This window comes from Coregonus lavaretus (genome assembly GCF_964263955.1).
Source record: "Coregonus lavaretus genome assembly, chromosome: 23".
Taxonomy (NCBI): domain Eukaryota; kingdom Metazoa; phylum Chordata; class Actinopteri; order Salmoniformes; family Salmonidae; genus Coregonus; species Coregonus lavaretus.
Genome location: NC_140010.1, coordinates 26,135,905 through 26,150,633, shown reverse-complemented (window position 1 = coordinate 26,150,633; position 14,729 = coordinate 26,135,905). Strand labels below are relative to the sequence as shown.

At 44.3% G+C, this 14,729-nt stretch overlaps 1 protein-coding gene across 1 annotated transcript in view; it reads left to right on the top strand.

Annotated features, from left to right (window-relative positions):
* Positions 1-591: 591 nt before the first annotated feature.
* Positions 592-14,729, top strand: part of LOC311098749 (high affinity 3',5'-cyclic-AMP phosphodiesterase 7A-like) — a 48,251-nt gene continuing 34,113 nt past the window's right edge. Inside the window, exon 1 of the mRNA XM_084139299.1 lies at positions 592-1,493. Within this exon, the coding sequence (XP_083995425.1) occupies positions 1,356-1,493 (138 nt within the window). The 5' untranslated portion in view covers positions 592-1,355. The remainder of the gene's footprint in view (positions 1,494-14,729) is intronic.

Here is a 14,729-nt window from a genome sequence, read left to right as displayed (position 1 = left end):
AATCTTCAAAACGTCAACATAACACCATTTTATTTATTTCATCCAGCTTTAACCCAAAACATACAAGGTTCAATAAAGGTTTAGTTGAAATACCCTATATTTACTTGTGTTGACAACTCACTCAAATATCAGTCAACTTTGAACTGACTTCTTTGCCCAGGGGTATACTACAGCAGTGGTTCCCAACCTTTTTCGCTTACTGTACCACCAACTGAATTTTGCTCTGCCCAGAGTACCCCTGAAGTACCCCCTCATGTGCATTTTACCAGTACGCCTATGGTCACATGAGTCTTCTCAAGTACCCCCTGTGGATAGGCCAAGTACCACCAGGGGTCCTAGTACCCCTGGTTGGGAACCACTGTACTACAGTGACAAAGGGGGACGAGAGTGCGCTGCGCTTTCCATGCTGCCAATAGACTTATATGTATTATACGAGCGGTTCCTCTTCATCCAATCACAAAGAGGGTAATATCCCATAGGTAAATACAATTGGACGCTTCAGACAGGGCGCATCAGATAGTCGACAGCTCCACCTCTGGTGGGAATTTATGTTTGGGAAGAGGGTACAGTCAGCGAAAGGAAATACACGGACTCCGGTGGCGTTGTAGCCTTTGTTGTCGTTTGCGTCTTTACTGTTAATTATTGGACCGATGGTTACTTATTTGTTTCGAAGTGTACGGTCATGAAGAACCCATATTAACCCCGTGATGCTACATGGACAGTCTGTGCGCTACCTTAATCTATGGCAGCAACGTGGGGGAAATGGACTGAATGCATGCTGATTACTTTCTCTACCACCACCACTTCAAGCAGGGACAGAATAAATACACATTTAGTTGTAAATTTACGTTTTATATAACAGGGTAGATGACAGCTTTTATTTTCGGAATATATCTTTTTTCCGTCTCCGAATCGTTTTCATCGTCTGGTTTTGATTGCTTTGGCGTGCACAGTCCCCATTAAAGAAGGATATGTTTTTTTTTCAATATGAGGAAGCAATATATTACAGAGATAGCAAAAAGAAAGAGGCCTTTCCGTTTTCAGGGCCGGATTTGAGTTCAGTAGGGGAATAATGGTGAAAAATCCAAATGGATAAAATATGGATATTGGAACAAAATATTAGAGCAGTGGGATTTCTATCGATAACGTTACGTGCAAGTTTGATGCATCAAAAAAAGAGAACAACCCATTTCTTCTACACTCAATAAATCTATTCGACTCAAATAAAGGGAAGTGGAACTGTTATTGGAATTGCCACATTTGCAGTTGTGCCAGCAGCTTAAATGCACATTTTTATATGAATTTTATGTTGCATTTTTATTGCAATTTGAGCTGGACCGAGCTTTGACTGTTCAATGGAAGTATGTTATCAGTTACCGGTTTTGCCTCTAGACAGGCCGGTTCCTAAACATGTTCTTAGCCGCAGGGGAGCCATTAGCTTCAGCTCCAATTCGTATTTTTTTGGTGGACCTGCCCCAAGACAGCTGGCCAAGGTAAGAGCAAGGGAAAGAGCAATCTGGGGTATAAACAAAAACAATTTGATGCTTTAATTTTCAGCTATCAAATCAAGGTTGTGCTTGATGGCAGGAAATATTTGTATATTTATATATTTTGATGGAAACTAAGTAGCCATATTCCTTCATCTGTTTACATTTTTAGTGGCCCACCAAATTAATTGTTATCACAACAAGCCTCATATTGATCTAGTAGACCCCTCCACAGGAATGCTCTCAATGGACTGATCTATCATTCTTTATAAATCTTTATCATATTCTCTTAGATCAGTGAGATGCCTGACTTGACCTGTGTGACAAAACCCTCATCCCTAATAATGTGACCAATGAAAACGTTAGTGATATTATTGTACTAATGTTTTAAGCCCCCCTAATCTGAAATGCATAGAGGTTTTGAGCCATAAAAGCTTATTGAAGTGAACCAAAACAGCTCATCTGTCTCTAAGTGAAGCACAATATTACATGGACTCGCTGGTCTGGGTTGTTGACAACATTGCACAGTAGAGGCCTTGTTTTTCATGCCATGTGTTCAAGACAGTTTTTGAAACGTGACAAGTGTTTCCGTATAGCTCAAACAGCTCTGGATAACTTGTGAAGATGGCACAGTAAACTTTTGAACTAGTCCATCATCTGTAACTGTAATGTTTTCCTTGGTGTTGAACCATCCATGCAGAAGGGTAGGCCTGGGATGGCCTGGTGTACGCTGGAGGTTTCTATGCTCCATATGACCTCTGTCTGCATCTGTATGGCAGATATACTGTAGTAGAAGCCTGTTGATATTTTAACAAACAAACCTACAGAAAACGGAAAAACGCATAATAACCACAATATAACCCTAAAGTATACACAAAGCTGTTATTTTAATAAAAGTTGCTCAATCTAAGTAGCCATAATAAAGGACATTGGATAACACATAAAGTGGAACTGACAGCCTTTTAACTACACTGCTCAATCTTATTAAATACTTTTTTTTACATAGTTGAATGTGCTGACAACAAAATCACACATAAATTATCAATGGAAATCAAATGTATCAACCCATGGAGGTCTGGATTTGGAGTCACCCTCAAAATTAAAGTGGAAAACCACACTACAGGCTGATCCAACTTTGATGTAATGTCCTTAAAACAAGTCAAAATGAGGCTCAGTAGTGTGTGTGGCCTCCACGTGCCTGTATGACCTCCCTACAATGCCTGGGCATGCTCCTGATGAGGTGGCGGATGGTCTCCTGAGGGATCTCCTCCCAGACCTGGACTAAAGCATCCGCCAACTCCTGGACAGTCTGTGGTGCAACGTGGCGTTGGTGGATGGAGCGAGACATGATGTCCCAGATGTGCTCAATTGGATTCAGGTCTGGGGAACGGGCGGGCCAGTCCATAGCATCAATGCCTTCCTCTTGCAGGAACTGCTGACACACTCCAGCCACATGAGGTCTAGCATTGTCTTGCATTAGGAGGAACCCAGGGCCAACCGCACCAGCATATAGTCTCACAAGGGGTCTGAGGATCTCATCTCGGTACCTAATGGCAGTCAGGCTACCTCTGGCGAGCACATGGAGGGCTGTGCGGCCCCCCAAAGAAATGCCACCCCACACCATGACTGATCCACCGCCAAACCGGTCATGCTGGAGGATGTTGCAAGCAGCAGAACGTTCTCCACGGCGTCTCCAGACTCTGTCACGTCTGTCACGTGCTCAATGTGAACCTGCTTTCACCTGTGAAGAGCACAGGGCGCCAGTGGCGAATTTGCCAATCTTGGTGTTCTCTGGCAAATGCCAAACGTCCTGCACGGTGTTGGGCTGTAAGCACAACCCCCACCTGTGGACGTCGGGCCCTCATACCACCCTCATGGAGTCTGTTTCTGACCGTTTGAGCAGACACATGCACATTATTGGCCTGCTGGAGGTCATTTTGCAGGGCTCTGGCAGTGCTCCTCCTTGCACAAAGGCGGAGGTAGCAGTCCTGCTGCTGGGTTGTTGCCCTCCTACGGCCTCCTCCACGTCTCCTGATGTACTGGCCTGTCTCCTGGTAGCGCCTCCATGCTCTGGACACTACGCTGACAGACACAGCAAACCTTCTTGCCACAGCTCGCATTGATGTGCCATCCTGGATGAGCTGCACTACCTGAGCCACTTGTGTGGGTTGTAGACTACGTCTCATGCTACCACTAGAGTGAAAGCACCGCCAGCATTCAAAAGTGACCAAAACATCAGCCAGGAAGCATAGGAACTGAGAAGTGGTCTGTGGTCACCACTTGCAAAACCAGTCCTTTATTGGGGGTGTCTTGCTAATTGCCTATAATTTCCACCTGTTGTCTATTCCATTTGCACAACAGCATGTGAAATTTATTGTCAATCAGTGTTGCTTCCTAAGTGGACAGTTTGATTTCACAGAAGTGTGATTGACTTGGAGTTACATTGTGTTGTTTAAGTGTTCCCTTTATTTTTTTTAGCAGTGTACTTTGCAGATGTGAAACAAACAGTCAATGATAATATCAGTAAATTATATCAAATTCCCAGTTGATGCTACAAAACCAACTTTATAAGAGGTTTTAAAAATAGGTTATATTTGACTCAACATTCCATGACGTACACTAAGGCATTGTTGGCAGAATAGATGGATGCAGTTCAATGCATGATTAATATAATTCACCAATACATTTCTTGCTAGTCCCAAAAATATTACCATCAGGTTGTAAATCACAGCCGGCCTGGTACATTGTTTGTTACCTCCATTCGGGATGCACTGTTTCAGTTTCAATTACTCAATATTTTGGACAAAAACGGACGAATGTAACTAAAGCTGGGAATGTCAATACAATCAGACTAGCAAGGGCAATGATCACAAGTCAGTCATAACGTGGCTAATAGGCCAGAGTATCTATTTATGTAGCAAGCTAAAAACACTGAGCCTAATGTTAGCTAGATAGCTAGCCAGCTGCTATGAGGATGTCATGTCATTGGAGGAGTGGGTGAGTGACTGACCTTTTCCCCTCATATAGTTTTTCGGTGGCTATACACTATGCTAGAGATGCAGGTGTCATTTGGTTAGCTAGCAAGAACTTGAAAGACTGTTATCCAGTTAGCTAGCATATCTCTTGCGTTCGCAAATTCACTCTGGCTATCTAGCTACTCCGATTTCAGAGCACTCTCATCTGAGTGTGCCGGAGCGCAGAAAAGCTGATGAATTTATGAACGTGCAACACCCGCTGAATATGACAGTGTCAGTAAACGTAGGCAAAAAAAAGTTAGTCAACTCTGCTAGGGCGAGTAAAATGGTCAGAGCTAACTTTAGCCAGTTAGCTTGGGTGCTTGGTAGGGACAAGCGTGCATTGGCAGGCAAGCTGCAGAAGGACGAGTAGGCTACAATTCCCCATTGTTTATCAGTGCAATTTTGCCAGCCATCTAGCTGAAAGTTTGAGAGGGTTTATCTAATGTTCCTTCGTTAGATTTTAGCACATCTTGCTCTGGCTAGCATTAGTTGTTGATCACTACCTGCCTCCGTCCCATCTGGGCTGGTCCGCGGAATACCCCTTTCCCTCCCGGAGTGCTTTGATGGCGCGCCAGCGAGATGCAAGGGATTCCTTCTGCAATGCGACCTGTACCTTGCTTGCTACGCCGAGGCTGTCTCCGGGAGAGACAGGGTTGCCACAGCCATCTCGGCACTGACCGGACGGGCCCTGGACTGGGGTGCCATGGTCTGGGAGACGGGCGGACCCGAGGTCGAGTCCTATGAGCACTTCACCCTCCTCTTCCGCTCGGTGTTTGATCATCCTGTGGAGGGCCGAGAGGGGGGTGAACGTCTACTCCGACTACGCCAGGGATCTAGGACCGCCTCTGAGTTTGCCCTGGAGTTCCGGACCATCGCGGCCTCCACCGGATGGAACGAGTCGGCTTTGGTCACCGTTTTCCACAGCGGACTGCAGGAGGAGGTACAGATGGAGTTAGCCTGCCGTGATGACAACCTGTCAATTGACCAGCTCATCAGCATGGCGATCCGGTTGGACAACCTCCTGCAGTACCGAAGAAGACCTGCGCGGAATCCGGAGCCCATGGCTACATCTGCTCTAAGGCCAGAGCCGATGGAGGTGGGCTCTGCACGTTTGTCCGAGGCAGAGTGTAGGAGAAGGAGGAATCTGGGCCTCTGCTCCTATGGTTGAGAAAGGGGTCATTTCTCCCCTCGGTCCACGAAGTCCTGGATTCGAGGTGTCGGACGGGGCGTCTCCAGTACCTCATTGACTGGGAGGGGTACGGCCCAGTGGAGTGGTGCTGGTTCCGCACTGTGTTCCTGTGGTCGTCCCCGAGGCTGGTGTTGTCCTGCCGGGGGGGGGGGGGGGTACTGTCACGGATCCCCCCTGTACTGCTGCTCATACCGTTCACCAGTTCCGGAGGTCTACGTCACCGGCTTTCTAGGCGTCACTGGCGTCACTGACCTGGTTCATTACCACCAACCCCAGTCTGTTCCCCATTGTCCTTGTCGATTATTGTCCCATGTCCGTTGGTCTCGTGAGTGCCGTGTATCGTGCTCTTGTTATTACGGGTCTCATCCTGTGGATTGTTTAGAGGTTTACACCTCGCTCTTTTGTTTGGTTTACAACCCTGTGTTTTATTTATTTATATATATATATATATATATATATATATATACGTGTTTGTGTTGGGTGGAGTAATAAAAAACCCTAATACGTATTCCTGTGCCTGTCTTCTAATCATTATACAACGTGACTAAGTATATGTAATTCCCAAACATTCTACGAATTTATGAAAACGTTACAATTACCATATCTAAGTGCTCGCTTGTCAGAAAATTTAATATTTAAAAGTTTAATATTCTTCCTGGGGGTGTAAATCTAACTCTGTGTTGTTTTTATCGCACTGCTTTGCTTTATCTTGGCCAGGTCACAGTTGTAAATGACAACTTGTTCTCAACTGGCTTACCTGGTTAAATAAATAAAAAATTATGAACAGATTTGAATAAGATTTCATGTTGCTAAAATGCTGTCAGTTCCACTTTAAGGTACCCTTTAAGGGGGTTGTAGAGAGATTTTTTTGGGCTGCATGTGACTGATAAAAGTTAATTTGATAGAAAGGGTTTATACAGTGGGGGGAAAAAAGTATTTAGTCAGCCACCAATTGTGCAAGTTCTCCCACTTAAAAAGATGAGAGAGGCCTGTAATTTTCATCATAGGTACACGTCAACTATGACAGACAAAATGAGAAAAAATATCCAGAAAATCACATTGTAGGATTTTTTATGAATTTATTTGCAAATTATGGTGGAAAATAAGTATTTGGTCAATAACAAAAGTTTCTCAATACTTTGTTATATACCCTTTGTTGGCAATGACACAGGTAAAACGTTTTCTGTAAGTCTTCACAAGGTTTTCACACACTGTTGCTGGTATTTTGGCCCATTCCTCCATGCAGATCTCCTCTAGAGCAGTGATGTTTTGGGGCTGTCGCTGGGCAACACGGACTTTCAACTCCCTCCAAAGATTTTCTATGGGGTTGAGATCTGGAGACTGGCTAGGCCACTCCAGGACCTTGAAATGCTTCTTCGAAGCCACTCCTTCATTGCCCGGGCGGTGTGTTTGGGATCATTGTCATGCTGAAAGACCCAGCCACGTTTCATCTTCAATGCCCTTGCTGATGGAAGGAGGTTTTCACTCAAAATCTCACGATACATGGCCCCATTCATTCTTTCCTTTACACGGATCAGTCGTCCTGGTCCCTTTGCAGAAAAACAGCCCCAAAGCATGATGTTTCCACCCCCATGCTTCACAGTAGGTATGGTGTTCTTTGGATGCAACTCAGCATTCTTTGTCCTCCAAACACGACAAGTTGAGTTTTTACCAAAAAGTTATATTTTGGTTTCATCTGACCATATGACATTCTCCTAATCCTCTTCTGGATCATCCAAATGCACTAGCAAACTTCAGACGGGCCTGGACATGTACTGGCTAAAGCAGGGGGACACGTCTGGCACTGGAGGATTTGAGTCCCTGGCGGCGTAGTGTGTTACTGATGGTAGGCTTTGTTACTTTGGTCCCAGCTCTCTGCAGGTCATTCACTAGGTCCCCCCGTGTGGTTCTGGGATTTTTGCTTGTGATCATTTTGACCCCACGGGGTGAGATCTTGCGTGGAGCCCCAGATCGAGGGAGATTATCAGTGGTCTTGTATGTCTTCCATTTCCTAATAATTGCTCCCACAGTTGATTTCTTCAAACCAAGCTGCTTACCTATTGCAGATTCAGTCTTCCCAGCCTGGTGCAGGTCTACAATTTTGTTTCTGGTGTCCTTTGACAGCTCTTTGGTCTTGGCCATAGTGGAGTTTGGAGTGTGACTGTTTGAGGTTGTGGACAGGTGTCTTTTATACTGATAACAAGTTCAAACAGGTGCCATTAATACAGGTAACGGGTGGAGGACAGAGGAGCCTCTTAAAGAAGAAGTTACAGGTCTGTGAGAGCCAGAAATCTTGCTTGTTTGTAGGTGACCAAATACTTATTTTCCACCATAATTTGCAAATAAATTCATTAAAAATCCTACAATGTGATTTTCTGGAAAAAAAATTCTCAATTTGTCTGTCATAGTTGACGTGTACCTATGATGAAAATTACAGGCCTCTCATCTTTTTAAGTGGGAGAACTTGCACAATTGGTGGCTGACTAAATACTTTTTTCCCCCACTGTAAGTAGTTATTAGGTAATATGTAGTTGATAAATCATTAACAAGCTGTTGTTTTACTACTTTTATTGATATAGAACCGTAGACTATACTTGATTTGTTTATCGTTCCTAGCGTTAGGACAATGACTGGAAGTCTATGGGTATCTGCTAACATGCTAGTAGATACCCATAGATTTCCAGTCATTGCGCTACCGCTAGTTAGCATTGGCTCGCGAAACTACCTCTCTTTCTTCATACTGGACGCAGACACATAAAAATGGTATCCACAAGTTCATTGCCAAAATACCGAAGTATCCCTTTAAGAGTTTCTGAGGGGTTTCTTTCTTTTAGTTGAAGACATCATCATTGAATATAGTTGTTTTCTGTTATTATTGAGATATTATCTTCATATACATACTTTATTCTAGTGACTCAAAGTGAGGTTAAATTGTTATATGTTTACATAATAAGATTGCAAATGGAACTATTCATGAGGCCGATATGACATGATGGTCCTTACCTCACACTCCCCTGCAGGCTTCACAGCCCTGCATCACTCTGTGTTCTGTGAGAGGCCAGTAAGGGTCTGTGATTAGTTTATGAACCCCTCACAATGCTCCAGTCCAGACTGTTTGCCTTTCCCCTATATCGCTGATTGTCTTTTATGGCCCTCCCTGAGCCAGACCACGTGGTCTGTCCCATTAAGAGAAGGGCCCATCCAGAGCAGACACACACACCCTCTGAAGTGGGATTTACTACAGGCAACGCACTGGAAGGAATGTGGAGATGCTCACGCTACTTTCCACACTGAAGTGCCACAATTCATGGGGATACTTTGAATTTGTGAAGCACCTTAGAACAGTTTTAGCTCTTGTTTCTTTTACAGTTTAGAGACCGCTTGTGTTTTGGGGACAGGACACTCAAAGGCTAAGGGAGCGTTCATCTGTCCTGTACTTTCCTCCTCTTTTCAGCTTTATTAGTTACATCTCTGTAGTCAGCCAGCCCATTAGAATTGATATGGGATAAACCTGAGCAATGCAGGGTTGACTTGCCCTAGAGTAATAGCCCAGATTAATAAGCCTGATTGGTCTGACTGCTTGATTGATGGATACAATTCAGAATTGAAATGTCAAGGCACCTCAAACACAGTCATTTGTTGCAATGGACTTACTGTACAGCTACAGCACAATGAAAATTACAGTCCAGGTATTTCTGAGTCGCTCAGTGACGCAGCTGCAATGCATTTTTTCAGAAGCACGCCAGAATGTGTCAACGGCTGTGGAAGTGAATAATCTGTTTTAGCTGTTTAGTCATGTAGCCAGCCAGCCAGGCTACTCATCAGACTAGCTCATAGTTAATAGACCTGGCTGTCTGTGACTAAGGTGTGTGTATACTAAACTTTGCTCAGATGTTTAGACCTTTTGAATAATAAATGATGATGCAGATGGAGATAAGGGGACTGCTGTTGAATGGGCAGGGATGGGCCAGTGACGTAAAGAGGTGTCAAGATGCTGTAAGAGTGATGTGGGTAGGACCAGGGAGCCTGTTTAAACATGACAGCCAAAGCCCCTGTGACTGTGTGAATGTGTGTCCATAGTTGAACCACATCAAAGGCATCTGATCTGACTGACAAACAGTCATCTGAACATGTGCATTGCATTATCTGTCCTCTGCAGCAACAAGATAGTTTTGGACTGCAGGTACTGTCTCTAGCCAAGTGGTATTGTCTCTAGCTAAGTCAGGGATGGGCAACTTTGATGGGTTAGAAAAATAAAGAAAAACTCTTGAATGAGTAGGTGTGTCCAAACTTTTGACTGGTCGTGTGTGTGTGTGTGTGTGTGTGTGTGTGTGTGTGTGTGTGTACGTACACACAGTGGGGAGAACAAGTATTTGATACACTGCCGATTTTGCAGGTTTTCTTACTTACAAAGCATGTAGAGGTCTGTAATTTTTATCATAGGTACACTTCAACTGTGAGAGACGGAATCTAAAACAAAAATCTAGAAAATCACATTGTATGATTTTTAAGTAATTAATTTGCATTTTATTGCATGACATAAGCATTTGATACATCAGAAAAGCAGAACTTAATATTTGGTACAGAAACCATTGTTTGCAATTACAGAGATCATATGTTTCCTGTAGGTCGTGACCAGGTTTGCACACACTGCAGCAGGGATTTTGGCCCACTCCTCCATACAGACCTTCTCCAGATCCTTCAGGTTTCGGGGCTGTCGCTGGGCAATACGGACTTTCAGCTCCCTCCAAAGATTTTCTATTGGGTTCAGGTCTGGAGACTGGCTAGGCCACTCCAGGACCTTGAGATGCTTCTTACGGAGCCACTCCTTACTTGCCCTGGCTGTGTGTTTCGGGTCGTTGTCATGCTGGAAGACCTAGCCATGACCCATCTTCAATGCTCTTACTGAGGGAAGGAGGTTGTTGGCCAAGATCTCGCAATACATGGCCCCATCCATCCTCCCCTCAATACGGTGCAGTCGTCCTGTCCCCTTTGCAGAAAAGCATCCCCAAAGAATGATGTTTCCACCTCCTTCTTCTTCCTCCAAACACGGCGAGTGGAGTTTAGACCAAACAGCTCTATTTTTGTCTCATCAGACCACATTACCTTCTCCCATTCCTCCTCTGGATCATCCAGATGGTTATTGGCAAACTTCAGACGGGCCTGGACATGCGCTGGCTTGAGCAGGGAGACCTTGCGTGCGCTGCAGGATTTTAATCCATGATGGCGTAGTGTGTTACTAATGGTTTTATTTGAGACTGTGGTCCCAGCTCTCTTCAGGTCATTGACCAGGTCCTGCCGTGTAGTTCTGGGCTGATCCCTCACCTTCCGTCATTGACCAGGTCCTGCCGTGTAGTTCTGGGCTGATCCCTCACCTTCCTCATGATCATTGATGCCCCACGAGATGAGATCTTGCATGGAGCCCCAGACCGAGGGTGATTGACCGTCATCTTGTTGCCTTCTCACCAAGCTGTGTGCCTATTGTCCTGTAGCCCATCCCAGCCTTGTGCATGTCTACAATTTTATCCCTGATGTCCTTACACTGCTCTCTGGTCTTGGCCATTGTGGAGAGGTTGGAGTCTGTTTGATTGAGTGTGTGGACAGGTGTCTTTTATACAGGTAACAAGTTAAAACAGGTGCAGTTAATACAGGTAATGAGTGGAGAACAGGAGGGCTTCTTAAAGAAAAACTAACAGGTCTGTGAGAGCCGGAATTCTTACTGGTTGGTAGGTGATCAAATACTTATGTCATGCAATAAAATGCAAATTAATTACTTTAAAATCATACAATGTGATTTTCTGGATTTTTGTTTTAGATTCCGTCTCTCACAGTTGAAGTGTACCTATGATAAAAATTACAGACCTCTACATGCTTTGTAAATAGGAAAACCTGCAAAATCGGCAGTGTATCAAATACTTGTTCTCCCCACTGTGTATATGTGTGTATATATATATATATATATATATATATATATATATATATATATATATATATATACACACACATACATACACACAGTGCCTTGCAAGAGTATTCATCCCCCGTGGTGTTTTTCCTATTTTGTTGCATTACAACCTGTCATTTAAATGGATTTTCCTTTGGATTTCATGTAATGGACATACACAAAATAGTCCAAATTGGTGAAGTGAAATGAAAAAAAATAACTTGGTGCGTACATATGTATTCACCCCCTTTGCTATGAAGCCCCTAATTAAGATCTGGTGCAACCAATTACCTTCAGAAGTCACATAATTAGTTAAATAAAGTCCACCTGTTTGCAATCTAAGTGTCACATGATCTCAGTATATATACACCTGTTCTGAAAGGCCCCAGAGTCTGCAACACCACTAAACAAGGGGCACCACCAAGCAAACGGCACCATGAAGACCAAGGAGCTCTCCAAACAGGTCAGGGACAAAGTTGTGGAGAAGTACAGATCAGGGTTGGGTTATAAAAAAATATACAAAACTTTGAACATCCCATGGAGCACCATTTAAATCCATTATTAAAAAAATTGAAAGAATATGGCACCACAACAAACCCGCCAAGAGAGCACCCACCAAAACTCACGGACCAGGCAAGGAGGGCATTAATCAGAGAGGCAACAAAGAGACCAAAGATAACCCTGAAGGAGCTGTAAAGCTCCACAGCGGAGATTGGAGTATCTGTCCATAGGACCACTTTAAGCCGTACACTCCACAGAGCTGGGCTTTACGGAAGAGTGGGCAGAAAAAAGCCATTGCCAAAAGGCATGTGGGAGACTCCCCAAACATATGGAAGAAGGTACGCTGGTCAGATGAGACAAAAATTGAGCTTTTTGGCCATCAAGGAAAACGCTATGTCTGGCGCAAACCCAACACCTCTCATCACCCCGAGAACACCATCCCCACAGTGAAGCATGGTGGTGGCAGCAGCATGCTGTGGGGATGTTTTTCATCGGCAGGGACTGGGAAATTGGTCAGAATCTAAGGAATGATGGATGGCGCTAAATACAGGGAAATCCTTGAGGGAAACCTGTTTCAGTCTTCCAGAGATTTGAGACTGGGACGGAGGTTCACCTTCCAGCAGGACAATGACCCTAAGCATACTGCTAAAGCAACACTTGAGTGGTTTAAGGGGAAACATTTAAATGTCTTGGAATGGCCTAGTCAAAGCCCAGACCTCAATCCAATTGAGAATCTGTGGTATGACTTAAAGATTGCTGTACACCAGCGGAACCCATCCAATTTGAAGGAGCTGGAGCAGTTTTGCCTTGAAGAATGGGCAAAAATCCCAGTGGCTAGATGTGCCAAGCTTCTAGAGACATACCTCAAGAGACTTGCAGCTGTAATTGGTGCAAAAGGTGGCTCTACAAAGTATTGACTTTGGGGGGGTGAATAGTTATGCATGCTCAAGTTTTCAGATTTTTTGTCTTATTTCTTGTTTGTTTCACAATAAAAAATATGTTGCATCTTCAAAGTGGTAGGCATGTTGTGTAAATCAAATGATACAAACCCCCCCAAAAAATCAATTTTAATTCCAGGTTGTAAGGCAACAAAATAGGAAAAATGCCAAGGGGGGTGAATACTTTCGCAAGCCACTGTGTGTGTGTGTGTGTGTGTGTATATATACAGTGGGGAGAACAAGTATTTGATACACTGCAGATTTTGCAGGTTTTCCTACTTACAAGGCATGTAGAAGTCTGTAATTTTTATCATAGGTACACTTCAACTGTGAGAGACGGAATCTAAAACAGAAATCCAGAAAATCACATTGTATGATTTTTAAGTAATTAATTTGCATTTTATTGCATGACATAAGTATTTAATACATCAGAAAAGCAGAACTTAATATTTGGTACAGAAACCTTTGTTTGCAATTACAGAGATCATACGTTTCCTGTAGGTCTTGACCAGGTTTGCACACACTGCAGCAGGGATTTTGGCCCACTCCTCCATACAGACCTTCTCCAGATCCTTCAGGTTTCGGGGCTGTCGCTGGGCAATACGGACTTTCAGCTCCCTCCAAAGATTTTCTATTGGGTTCAGGTCTGGAGACTGGCTAGGCCACTCCAGGACCTTGAGATGCTTCTTACGGAGCCACTCCTTAGTTTCCCTGGCTGTGTGTTTCTGGTCGTTGTCATGCTGGAAGACCCAGCCACGACCCATCTTCAATGCTCTTACTGAGGGAAGGAGGTTGTTGGCCAAGATCTCGCGATACATGGCCCCATCCATCCTCCCCTCAATATGGTGCAGTCGTCCTGTCCCCTTTGCAGAAAAGCATCCCAAAAGAATTATGTTTCCACCTCCATGCTTCACGGTTGGGATGGTGTTCTTGGGGTTGTACTCATCCTTCTTCTTCCTCCAAACACGGTGAGTGGAGTTTAGACCAAAAAGCTATATTTTTGTCTCATCAGACCACATGACCTTCTCCCATTCCTCCTCTGGATCATCCAGATGGTCATTGGCAAACTTCAGACGGGCCTGGACATGTGCTGGCTTGAGCAGGGGGACCTTGCGTGCACTGCAGTATTTTAATCCATGACGGGTAGTGTGTTACTAATGGTTTTCTTTGAGACTGTGGTCCCAGCTCTCTTCAGGTCATTGACCAGGTCCTGCCGTGTAGTTCTGGGATGATCCCTCACCTTCCTCATGATCATTGATGCCCCACGAGGTGAGATCTTGCATGGAGCCCCAGACCGAGGGTGAATGACCGTCATCTTGAACTTCTTCCATTTTCTAATAATTGCGCCAACAGTTGTTGCCTTCTCACCAAGCTGCTTGCCTATTGTCCTGTAGCCCATCCCAGCCTTGTGCAGGTCTACAATTTTATCCCTGATGTCCTTACACATCTCTCTGGTCTTGGCCATTGTGGAGAGGTTGGAGTCTGTTTGATTGAGTGTGTGGACAGGTGTCTTTTATACAGGTAACAAGTTCAAACAGGTGCAGTTAATACAGGTAATGAGTGGAGAACAGGATGGCTTCTTAAAGAAAAACTAACAGGTCTGTGAGAGCCGGAATTCTTACTGGTTGGTAGGTGATCAAATACTTATGTCAT